The following is a 12745-nucleotide window of genomic DNA, read 5'->3' on the forward strand; positions in this document are numbered from 1 at the left end:
AATAAGCTTCTTTTGAGGCAGGAGCCCGTCTCAAAAGCAGGCACAGGCTAAGTCACCCTTCCCGGAAGTCCATGAATATTGCCATTTCTGATGCCAGTTTTGTGTCCACTGATTTAGGGACTAACTAGTTTGCTTGTCCTATGTAGGATGCAGAAGGGCATTGCTGGCAAATGATGATGTGTATCACATTGGAAGATGAGCATACAAATGAACTATTGATTCGCCAGTTTTTTTCGTCATCATGGTTCCAGATTCCAGGCTAAATTTGTAAGGCAGCATTAAATCTGTCAATAAAAGCTTATGTTGAAAGGTATGGGTCCACTTTGTCATCTCCTGCTCTTGCCCTGTCCCACCTCCAACAGCCAAGCAATGATCCCAGAGGTTACATTGTAAACTCACTGGTCGTAGTTCAATTTCCTCCTGTTTAATTAGGCAGTGAGGATCCAGACAGTGCTTCCTTTGAGCCAACGCTCAGTTCCAGAGTGAACTTAATTTCAATGGTTGGGATCATATCACAAGCTGCATTTTCATACTGTCTGGAAGTTTCCCCCTTGTAGGCTAGCTGGAGTGAGTCTGGGAAGGGCTGTTTAATAACAGCATGTTTTAAACACACACACAATTGATTAAATCTGCATATGAATAAAACAATATTTCTGAACAAAATTAAGGATTCTCTCTTTATAGAAGACGAACACACAAGTCCCAACAGGCACCTTCTTGCAAGATATTTGCAATCCCTTTGTTGTCGAGAGAAAGAGGGAATGATCTTCCTAAGACAGAGGTGGGGAATGTTTTTCAGCCTGAGGGCCACATTTCCTTGTAGACAACATTCTTAGGACCACATGCTAGTGTAGCCAGAGGCAAAAATGGGTGGAGTAATTGATATGACCCATACAGAAGGCTGTGTTCTAGCCAATCAAGAGTCAGAGGTTTCTAGACACACAAACACACCCCTCTCCATTCAGACCAGCAAGAGGCATTATCACAGTCCAAGGACACATTTCATCCAGGCAAAAGTTCTTGAAGAGGGCATGGAGAAAGACCAGTGGGGTGTGTGGCCAGGAGAATCCTGAGGGCCAGATAAAAAGGTGTGGAGGGCCACACACAGCTCCCAGGCCTGAGGTTCCCCACCCTGGTCAAAGATGATGCATGCCACTAACAGTTTTGTATTATGATAACTGTTTACAAATCTGCTGCCCAGTTAATTGAGTATGTATTTTTAACCTGGCAGTTCTGCATTGCACCAGCAGGATCACCACCTACCACTTCCTTGTTTTGTTCACTAGGGCTGCAAACCTATGCACATTTACCATTGAACTAAATGAGACTTACCTCTGAGTAGACATGCACAGGACTGTGTTGCAAGAGAAGAGAGAGAGGGCGAAAGCAGACACACAGCAAAAAAAGTTTTTTAAAAATAAATAAAAATTAACATGGATCCCACTTTGCAATCTGGGGTTAAAAGTGCAGGTAAAATGTAAAGGTACTACCTTCAAGTCAATTCCAACTTATTATGAATAGGGTTTTCATGAGGCTGAGAGGCAGTGACTGGCCCAAGGTCACCAGTGCGCTTCATGGCTATGTGGGGATTTGAACCCTGGTCGCTGATTCATAGGGTCACCATAAGTCGTAATCGACTTGAAGGCACATAACAACAACAAACTCCCAGATCGTAGTCCAACACCTTAACCACTACACCACACTCCCTCCAAATGAGGGAACACTACTGAATTAATTGAACCAATTAATTGACTAAATCTTGCATCCTTACACTTGAGCATGTACATGGCACTTTGCACCTCAGATAGCCCCCATACACTCAGAATTAGCAGCAAAATCCTCAATAGACTAACTTGCATTCTGTTAAACATATTTAACAGAACCTTCGTCCTAAAAATTATTATTATTTTAGAAGAAAAACAGCTCCAAGTTACCCCCAATGGTTAGCCAGTAATTCCACCCGAGAGCAATTCAGCATCCAGTAAATACAGTCTATCAGTTCCTTGTCTGCCAGCCTCACCTCTGTCTTCCCTGGAGATCAGCACACAGAAGGAAAGTGCTTCTTGCTATTCCCTTCAAATACTCTCTCACCTCCGGGGGGGGGGGGGTTGAGGCAAAGGCATCTACTGAACGAGGTCTGTATCAGTGCTTACCCCTTTCAGGGACTCAGGAGGACTCTCTTCTTCACAGCCCGCAACTCACTAGGTCCCCATGTTCCTCCAGACTCCTTTCCAGTCAGTTTCCCAGCCAGGGGTGCAGTTAGTCTGCACCTTTATGTCTTTTCCTGGTGGCAGCTGGCCATTTCAATTCCCTTCCTACTTACCTCTTGCTCAGGCAGGACTCTAGGCAGCCCCTCTCCATCCACTCCCTTTTTCATAAGGAGCACTGAAGCCTCAAGGCCAAAAGCTGTGTCTCCTCCCAGCCAGACCTATAGCTAGGGGTGGGCTCAGGGATGCCCACCTACTCTAAATTTTTCTTCCCCCCCCATCATTTTTTTACAAAAACTAATTAAATTTATTATAGGGAAAAAAATGTCTCCTTTTCCTCCTACTTTTTTTGGTGCCTCCCCTGAACTTTTAGGCTAGCCACTGGGCCTGCTCCCAGCTATTTCTTATTTGCCTTATTAGGCCACTCCACAAGGAAGAAAAGCTGCCTGTCTTGTCTGCCAGCATGCCCTTTTGACAAGGGCCCTAATTCTGCCCCTAAGCAGGTGGGAAACAGAGGGCACAGAGCAGTGGTTCCTAGTGGTCCTTTGCAGGCTTTCTGCATATAAAGCAGACACACTCCCACAACATTCTGCATGCACCGCATAGCCAGTGGTGAGGGACGCTATTGGAAGTTGTAGTCTAACAAGAGCTTGGAGGGTTACAGGTCCCCCATCCTGGATTTCCCTCTTTGACTGCAACAGGATTGGGGCAGTAAGGTTTGACATGTGCTCTGCCCAGTCTACTTGGTGGCCTATGTGTGCATGTGTCTTTTACAAGATTGTTCCCTTTGCTCCTCCATCTGGGTACATTACTTTCCGACCGCCCCCCACCCCCGACCCCACTGCCCCAGCCATGGTGATTTTGCTTTTCCTCATCTTAGCACTTCCTGAGCCGTGGCCATTTACTGCTCCGCCGCCCCTGCCCCCAGTCCAATCTTACAAGACGGCAATCAATTAACGGTGCACTCCATCACAATAAAACCCTGCCCAACCTGAGATAACTCTTTTTAATTGTTTTCTTACATTATAACATTTTTCAGAAACTTCAGAGGCTGTAAGTTATGGCATTTAATCTCTCAAAGTGCTAAGAATTTAATGGCTTCCTTCCTGCACGCAAAGTGCCCCGCACGGCTCCCTTCTTCCACTCAGAAAAATTATTAAAAGGACTTGGAAGGAATACCAAAAGGCGATGCCCCGCAATGGAGGGGTGGGGGGAGGGGAAGGGCATTGGACTTGGAACATACCATGGGGACACATCATTCTCTTTGTGGGGGACCCCCCAAACTCGTGGTTCTCATGATGGGAAAGGACCCTGCCTGAAACCCTTGAGCAGGTGTGGGGGACCTTTGGCCCTCCAGGTGTTGCTGAACTGCAACTTTCATCAACCCCAGCAAGCATGGCCAATAGGCAAGGATGATGGGAGTCAGGCCTGGTGCCAGCGGGCAGCCAGGTTGGGCCCTGGCTGAGGGCCCCTGCAACCCCGAAAGGCCCCTGAAGGGTTCCTCCTTAGGCTGGGAGGGTGGAGCTCCCGCTCCATGATCTGCACCTGCATTGGGTTGCAGGACCCAGAGATCTGATGCTGTCACACATCGCAGAGCAGGAGCTCCCAGTCAACCCCCCCATATGTCCGCATGCCCCACCTACCTGCTGCTTCAGTGCACACACCCCATGCACTGCACATGCATGCCTGCCATCACCGAAAATGGAGATAGGGTCATCCCTAAGGGGTTGACACCCCCACTGTGATCTTGGGTGATGGCAGGCATGTGTGCACAATGCATGGGGTGTGTGCATTGCTGCAGAGATAGGTAGGGCAGGCAGCCCTAATTAAGCCCTATGCTACCTGCATCAGGAGAGGGTGTTGGGGAATATGATGGTCCAGGTCCGGGGCAGGCTGGTACCCAAGGGCCCAGTTATGCCTGGTGCCGGCCGTGATGGGAGTTGTAGTTCAGCAACATCTGGAGAGCCAAAGGTTCCCCACATCTGCCCTACAGGGTCACTGCCAGCCAATGTAGGCAATACAGAGCTAATACTAACCAGGTGTCTGATTCATTAAAAGGCAGCTTCTTGTGTTTCCATCTACTCCAACCAAAGGCTGAGACAACAGGCAATGGGAGAAACTTGTTCCCGCTGTAGACCGTGGATCAGGGCCAGCACTTCCATGTGCTAAGAAGCAGATGGGGAAGCAGCCCAAGGGCCACATTCCCTCCTGGACAACCTTGTGGGTGCCACATGCCAGTGGTGGGTGGGTGGAGCGAGCAATGAATGACTGCTAGTTTCTACACAAACTCCTCTCTATCCTGGCAACCAAGAGGCATTATCAGAGTTCTAGAAGACATTCCAGCCTGGCAAAAAGCAGAGAAGGGGGGCACAAAGCAGGCTTGCTGAGAGATGTGGCCAGGAAAGGGGTGTGGCCAAGGGAGAATCCAGAGGGCCAGCAGAGAGGCTCTGATGGCCACATTTGGCTCCCAGGCCTGCGGTTCCCAACCTCTAAGGTAAGGTGAGATCCTTTGCTCAGGGAGTGGATTGGGAGTGCTGGATCATGCTCCCTACCGCTGGTCTACAGGGCTGGATGTCACTGGTGATCCACTTCTGCTCCAGCTGCTCTGTGGCTGCTTCTCTCCCCTCACCACAGCTACCAGCCCTGGGCCCTATGGAGGGAAACCTGGGGGCAGGGTTTGCTACTAACAAAACTACAGTTTCCCCAAAGCCATGGCTGTCAAAGTGGCATAAGAGCGCTTAAAATGTATGGTGTGGATGTGACCACCACCATACGTTGCAAGCACATGACTTTCCCCAAAGAATCCTGGGAGCTGTAGTTTACCCCTCCCAGAGCTGCTATTCCCAGTACCCTTATCAAACCACAGTTTCCAGGACTCTTTGGAGGGGAAGCCATGTGCTTTAAATGTATGGCATTTGCACAGCCTGGAACCCTGAGCAGGAGAACTGCACACTGCAACATATTGGGTTGTATTCAACTACTCAGAGTAGACCCCACTGAAATTAATGAATACATTAGCGGATTTATTAAAGTAAATAGGTCTACTGTGAGTAGGACTATCCTTTGTTGCAGGTTTCACGTGTGCACATGTTTCTTCCACACAGCCTGCACACTTTCACTTGAGGCTGCACTTCTGTCATGGTGTATGTGCGTGTGTTGCCTTTTCCAAATCCTTCAGAAGCAACATGACGTGCCTCAGGTGTGGTCAGGGTGGCCTCAGGTGGGGCACTAGCCAAGGGCCCACAAGTTCTGAGGGGCTCACCGCCCTATCCCCGCTGCATATAGCTCCCACTCACAGGTTACTCTCCTCCCCACCAGGAGCCTGGATCTAATGCGCTGAGCGGATATGTGTCCCTTTTCAATTGGAGCAATCTGGCTCCTCTGGGAAACAGCCAGCTGCCATAAAACCCCCCAATATCCAAAGGTCCCTCAGGGCATTGCATGCTGAGTAATTGTATGGCGGGTGCCCACTGCACAGAGGCACCAAATTGCTCCGATTCAAAAGCACAGGCAGAGCATGCTGGTCAAGGCTGCTCAATGCTTCACCGTCATCCAGATAGGCTCCAGGAAACAAACAAACAGGCCGTAAACAGCAGGGGTTTGAAGACAGCAGCAGGACCACCTCGGGATGGAAGAAATTGCCCTTGTAAGCAGAGCAAGCTATTTTTAATTTTTTTAAAAACCCTGCTTTTTCATGAGGCTGCATTGTCTTGCAATAAGTTTTATCCTGATGGGGACGGCAGCTTTGAAAGGTCAACAAGGACTGTGTGTGTATATGTAGGGGGGGGGGTAGTGGGAAAGAAAAAAACAGATGGGAAGAGATAATTGACAGTGACTTCTAAAATCCCCAATTAAGCTATCCAAGTTTTTATAAACAATCTTGAATGCAGCCTGCATTACTCTCTTGTTGTCCATTTGTATGCTAGCATCTCCCCCCCTCAAAATGAGGGAAAGGTTTTCAAACAAATTGCCCTAAGCTGTTTTCAAGAATAAAAGCTACATGATTTAAGACCTGGCTTTAGAAAAACAAATTAACTGTTTAACCAGATTACTGCCTCAGTGCTTTCATAATTACCTTCTGCATTACCTTTGCTGGTATCAAGAAAACATTTTTTACTAGATTTTTTTTTTAAAAAAACCACTCACCTTTGAAGTTGTTTAATTTTTGGTTAAACTGGCTGACACTCTGAATGATTGGTATTTTGCAGGCTTTAAAGAGCTCTCTTCCCTACTCTCTAAAATATTTTTCTCTCTTAATCCTTGTTCTAAGAATTGCTGTAGTTTTTATTCTGGAAAAAGAACACTCTTCACGCTCAAAAGCATGCACACTGCTTATCTGATGAACTGTTATGTAATTTCATTGACTCCAGCAGTGTGGCTTTCTGGACATAAATATCTGCAGGTGAAAGCTGGCTCAAGTCTAGCAGTTGAATCAGGGTTGATCTGTTTTGTGGGTACTAATCTACTTCACTTGACTCAAATGGGATTGAAACAAATGCTTGATCCACAAACAGCTTAAGTTTCTCTGCTTGGCTTTTATAACGCCATTCTGAACTAATCAATGAGGCTTACTCCCAGATAAGTAGAGTTCGATTTGCAGTTTTAGCCAGTTCTTAGCCCAAAATATTTCCATTAGTGTTAAAAGGACTACATTTGAATGTTTCTTACTCCCAATAGTGTAACAATAGGATCAACAAAATGACTCCCTCTCTGTTCCAAAATTATACTGCTGAAATGAAGAAAGCTTTGGCTAATCAGGAATGGGTTTTTGTGTGGAAGTAGTATGAACTCCATTTAATTCTAGTACTCAAAATAAATTATTGGGTCCAACATTTTTAATTCCAAGGAAAAACAACAAAGAGTGCTTTGGCACATTAAAGACTAACCAGTTTATTATGACAAATGTTCATGGCCTCAACCCACCTACTTTGTCAGATGTGTGAACTCTTAGTTTGCAGGTATATAAAGGAGAAAAATTTAAGGTGTGAGTTGACTGGCAATGGTGATAATGAGCTTAAATGTATGTTCAATAGGCACCTTTTACAGCTGCTGATTGGCAATAAGAGGGACGATATGGTTTGAGGAGGGAAGGGAGTGTCCAAGGGACCCACGGATACTCTATGGCCAAGGGCCCCCAGAAACCTGGAGCTGGCCTTGCATGCGGTTCTCCCTTCAGGCAGAGTGTGCATTCATTGTAACTGCAATTGCCACATGGAATGTGACTGTACCCAACTAAAGCAGATGCTTTCTGGATATTTTTTGGCATGATACAATCTCCCTATCTGCATGCCTGCACTATTTTGCAAGTCTCTTTTCTATTTCAGTCCTATGCAGCATTTCTTTTGATACATTGTCCTCCACTGGTGTATAACCGTGGGTCTAGAATGGGACACAGCAGTATTCTTAAAGGGAAAGTATCAAATGATAGAAAAACTTTGTCATTTATTTGTTTGCTGCTTTTCCATGCTAAAGCATAACCCAAACAGTTTGCCATAATATCACTTTATATATATAAAAAAAGCACAGCAACATTGAAAACCAGTTCATTGAACCATTAAATTCAGGACATATCAGCAAAATATATATGTAAATAAGTAGAACCAACATTGTGAAACATCTCAAATTCAATACATACAATATTATACCAAGGCTGCAGTACTATACTCCTTTGCCTGGGAGTAGGCCCAGTTGAACTCAGTGGGGATTACTTCTAAGGACATGTTTGCACTGTAAGGCTGAACGATACACTACCAACATGTACTAAAGCCTAGCAATAAAAATATTTTAAGCTGCAGTCTTAAACTCACTTGTATGGGAATGAGTCTCGTAGAGCTCAGGGTTACTTACTTCTGAGTGGACATGCAGAAGATTACACAGTAAGACCGAATCCAAATTTTGGCTCAGCTCTATTTTTATATTGTTATTAATCAGGAGTGTAAATCTACTAGCTAGTGGGACACAAGAGTATATGCTCCAAGTGTTTACCAGGGACAGCCTCAAATCTCACAAACTGATCTGAACGAACAACCCAATCCTTTGGCCGCTGCAGTCTTCTAGTTCCTGCTATAGGCTGCACTCCTTGCTTTTGCTCTATAGCAAACACAGAAACTGTATTTTATACCCAGACTGGGAGATATTGAATCTTGCAGAAAATCAAACTAAATTTATCTTGATCAGTGAATGCAGAGTGTTTACCCTCCACGATCCAGAAGGCAGGATTAGATCTAATGGAGGGTAGATTTTGGGTGAGCATTATGAGAAATGTTTTGATGGTATGGGCTCCCACAAGAGGCAGCCATGGCCACCAACTTGGATGGTTTTAAAAGAGGATTAGACAAATTCATGGAAGAAAAGGCTATCAATGGCTAGTAACCATGATGGGTATTCTCTGCCTCCATAGCTGGAGGTGGTATGCTTCTGAATACCTGTTGCTGGAAACCACAGCAGGGGTGAGGGCTCAAGGGCTCAGGTCCTGCTTGCAGGATTCCCATAGGCATTTGGTTGGCTATTGTGAGAACAGGATGCTGGACTAGATGGGCTACTGGCCTGATCCAGCACAGCTTATGTTCTTACCTGGAGGGCTACAGGTTCTCCTCCAATGACCTACAGGATACCCTCCAGCTCTGCCATTCTGTGCTGGTGATTTTTAAAATTACTTTACTATTTATACTCCGTAAAAGGACACAGAACCATTAGATGAAACTGGGAGAAGTACAATGTTTAATTTCTAAAACATGAAGAATATAGTCATGGCTCCAGGAAGCTGGGAAGTTATGCCATATACCCTGCACCCTTTCTCTTGATGGGCTAGTTGTAAAAGCTTGGGGTTGTGCCACATACAGTATGTTTTATGGGGAAGGATTGTAACTCAGTGGTAGGGCATCTGCTTTGCATGCCAAAGATCCCATGTTCAATTCCTGGCATCTCCAGGTAGGGCTAGGAGAGACTCCCTGTCTGAAACCCTGGAGAGCTGCTGCCAGTCAGTGTAGACAATACTGAACTAGATGGGCCAAAGGTCTGACTCAGTATGGCAGCTTCCTATGTCCTATTAGAGTGGTTCACTTTAACATGCCCATGCAATAAGTGCATGTCTCTGGCAGTGAGTATCAGTTTCACTTGAGAAGCAGCAGCGCTGTCTTGCAAAGCCAGTGTTGCATGAACATGGCTGGCTGGTGTGGGTAAGCTTTATGATTCTTATGTGCAAGCTTTCATCCACTAAAAAAAGAAAGGAAAATCATGTTTAGACTCATTTTCAAAAATACCTAAGCACAGCCCATCATGTGAATTAGGCTTTTTTTAATGCACTCCAGTCCCACTGCTACCACCTCTCCTCACCCTCACCCTGTTTGATAGCAGGAATAGAGGGGGAAGGTAAAATATATTAATGGCCTTGTAAACATGGCAACATAACTAGTTTGAGGCATGGAGGAAAGGCGGGAGTAGTAGAGTCTATAAGCCCAGCCAACCCATGACACGTTCCCTCCTTCTCAACCCTTTTATGAATGAACTTTGGGCGCTCTTGTTCTTTTTTTATGAATGGGAGTTCCAGCAGTGAATGAATCTTAGAATACCTTGTGCTGATTGGCTCGGGGGCCCCACGCCACGCCTTATCCCGACTGGGTGAGGGCAAAGCTGAGCCACGATTGGTTGGGCGTGTCCCAATGAGCCAAGGGAATTCCCCCCTTCCTCTTCTCCATTCACGAAGTCAATGAAACAAAGGGAAACAGAAAAGAGTCTGTTTCTGTGAAAGAGGAAACGACTCCGGGTTGGAGGCGGGAGCAACCTTACTCGGCTTCGTCCCACGAGAAGCGGCGTATCTCTGTTTTCCGAAATCAGCTGCCCTGTGGTGGGGGCGGACTGGGAAGATCTAAACTGCCCCCCTCTTCCCCCCCAATCTCAGGTGAGGGGGGAAGAATAACTTTTAATGGAAACGGGGCGGTAATTCTTTTAACGTTGCAGAAGTTTTAGGAAACGTACGAGGGAGGGAAACGATGTTGAAACGAGCTATGGGGCCTTGTCCGGGGATTGGTGTTGGTGTGGGGGAAGAGGCTGATTTTTGGATATCGAGTCAAGATGCAGAAAAGACGGGGGGGGGAGGTAAGATGGGAGGAAAGGAATCGAAGCGCGCGGTGGGGGGGAGTATTTGGGGGGGGAACCAAAGAAATGGGAAGAAAAACAGACGAGGAACATATCAGGGCCGGGAGGCATTTTCCACGAAATCTTAGGGATGTTTATTCAGAAATAAGTCTCTCAGAGTTCACTGGGACTTACTCCCGTGTCAGCAGGTATTGGATTGCAAACGTGGTTTTTGATGGGGGGGGTTCAAGTCGCCACCAGTGAAAGGCGCGGGGAGTGAATTTTAGCCATTCCCGGGGCAATAAAAAACAGCAGAGTGAGTGAGGAGAAAAAGGGGTGGGAAAGGACTGCAGGAGGCAAAATCCAGGAGGGGGTTCCCTGGGAAGAAGGGAGGGGGGACGCACATAGAAGAGGGGTTAAGGTTGGAGGGGAATCAAAGGATACCAAGGGCCATATGGGTATAGGATTGAAAGGGATCTGGGCTTGGCAGCGGGTGAGGGAGATATTGGGGTATGCGCCACTCCTCTCCATTAGTCTCTTCAGAAGGAAACCAGGCTTTTTTCTTGTTTCTTTTGGGGAGGGTAAGAGGAAGGAGAAGCACCTCATTCTGGTTCCTACTTTTAGCAGCAAAGAGCGGATCACTGAAATGGACGGGTGCTGTAAATCTCCCTCTGCCGTATAGGCCATAATGTAGACCATCCACCTAAGATTCTCATCTTGTATATGATTATGTGTTTAGCTCCGAGTGCCTTACCTGCAAATAGTACTGTGAAACACCTTTCTTCCTCCCTCCCCCCCCCCATGCACAATTCGCGTACCCATTTCTCCTATGTGCAATTCTCCTTGCAGGGTCTGTTTCCCGTCCTCCATGCCTGTGAGGGATTTGCACCCATGACTGATGGGAGGATGAAAGGATATTTGGACCAGCAAGTGCCTTACACTTCTGCACAGGTGGGTGATGAAGTGGAACCACACACACAATCAGCTTGGCTTTTTTAGCATTGCAACCTGAAAAGCTGACTACAATTGAAATGAGCTTTGTCTGTATTTATTTTTATTTTTTTTGAATACAGAAGGTGTCAGGAAATGGAATCCTGGAAGGCAGAGTTGTGATGGCTGCACGGAGGAGATCTGTGGAACCAGGTGTCCCCCATGTCCCAGACCCAGAAGGTAGGGGTGTGGGTGGTGTTGGCGAGAGATGAGTGGGGTGATCTATGGGACCACTTGAATGCATTACAGAAGAAGCCTGTTGTGCTTGAATGACAGGGCCATAATGTGACATCTTGACCGGAAATATGACTTTAATGATGCTCCAGTACTTCTGTGGTTCCCATTATATAAATTAAGGAGCTGAGGCTGAATGAGAATCCTTTTCCTTACCTGGCTTGTACTGGGTTGAAGTTTCCCGAGTTTAATGCAATTCTCTATCTGCTAGACTTTGTTGTTCTCTTTGTTTTGACCCTTCTGAAGTAGGCCTGCTTCAGTTAATGTTCGTAAGCTATCCCGTGCTGTCTTTGTGCAGTTCCTGAATTTGTCTGCAGCCTTGTCTGAGTGGCTATTATAGGTGGTTGTAGTGTTTTCCTAGCTAACATGTTAAGCGGGGAACCGGTGGTCCTCCAGATGTTACCGGATTACAACTCCCATCATCCCTGACCATTGACCATGCTGCCTGGGGCTGATGGGAGTTGGGTTCTAATAACATCTTGAGGGATGCAGATTCCCCATCCATGAATTAGAAGTATTTTGCTTTTATAACTTTTTTTAGAGAGGGCTATAGGGGTGAGGAAGTGAGTTTCCTTTCAGAGTATTCCCACATGGATATCTCTAGCCCCATTAAGTCCATGGGTCACAACTTCTAACCTCTGTGAGCTCCCAGTTTCACCACAGAGACCCACAGCTCTCCATCAGATAACTTGAAAACATACAGGACATTTTGTACACCGGACAAAAACGCAGAAGCTTGAGATGGTGTCAACGGTGTTTGGAATCTGTGTTTTTGACAGGAGTGGGGAGAAGGTGAAGCCCATGGGGCTGAGGCCAAGGGCGGTTTATGCTGGGTTTCAGAAGTGGAGGTTTGCACTGGGCTGCACTCTGTCGCTGCTTTTTAACCTCTCATTACGCACACACGCCAAGTTCCTTCTGCTCTCTGCTTTTGTAGCCATAGTGGGTCTGTGGCTATCATGACCTTCCCTTTTCTCTTTCAGAGCTCTTCCATGACTTGGAAACTTGGCTGGCTGAAGGTAAGGCTGGCTTTTGGATTTCTTCCATTAGCCAACCCCTTCCTTTCATTTCCCCTTGATCTTTGTTGGCTGCCTTCCCCTTTGCTGCCTCCTTCTGCTTCTGGAGAGACTTTTGCATATGCAGCTCAGTCTCTGTGCTTGGGTAAACTCAGGAGTATGAATCACACCATTGTGTTGGTGTTTGCTTATGAAAGAACTTGGCATGCCCCCCTAAAAAGAAAT

The 12745-nt window shown here is 46.4% G+C and overlaps 1 protein-coding gene across 3 annotated transcripts in view; it reads left to right on the top strand.

Annotated features, from left to right (window-relative positions):
• Nucleotides 1-5686: 5686 nt before the first annotated feature.
• The window catches only part of ETV4 (ETS variant transcription factor 4), a 41990-nt gene continuing 34931 nt past the window's right edge, over nucleotides 5687-12745 (top strand). Inside the window, exons 1-4 of one of the 3 annotated variants that reach the window (XM_061589690.1) lie at nucleotides 5687-5853; nucleotides 11133-11234; nucleotides 11357-11453; nucleotides 12488-12523. In XM_061589690.1, the coding sequence (XP_061445674.1) occupies nucleotides 5836-5853; nucleotides 11133-11234; nucleotides 11357-11453; nucleotides 12488-12523 (253 nt within the window). In that variant the 5' untranslated portion in view covers nucleotides 5687-5835. Of the gene's footprint in view, nucleotides 5854-9898; nucleotides 10108-11132; nucleotides 11235-11356; nucleotides 11454-12487; nucleotides 12524-12745 lie in introns of those variants that run through there. The other 2 variants (XM_061589689.1, XM_061589691.1) reach the window with 2 other exon arrangements.

This window comes from Rhineura floridana, chromosome 11 (genome assembly GCF_030035675.1).
Source record: "Rhineura floridana isolate rRhiFlo1 chromosome 11, rRhiFlo1.hap2, whole genome shotgun sequence".
In the NCBI taxonomy this organism is placed as follows: Eukaryota; Metazoa; Chordata; class Lepidosauria; order Squamata; family Rhineuridae; genus Rhineura; species Rhineura floridana.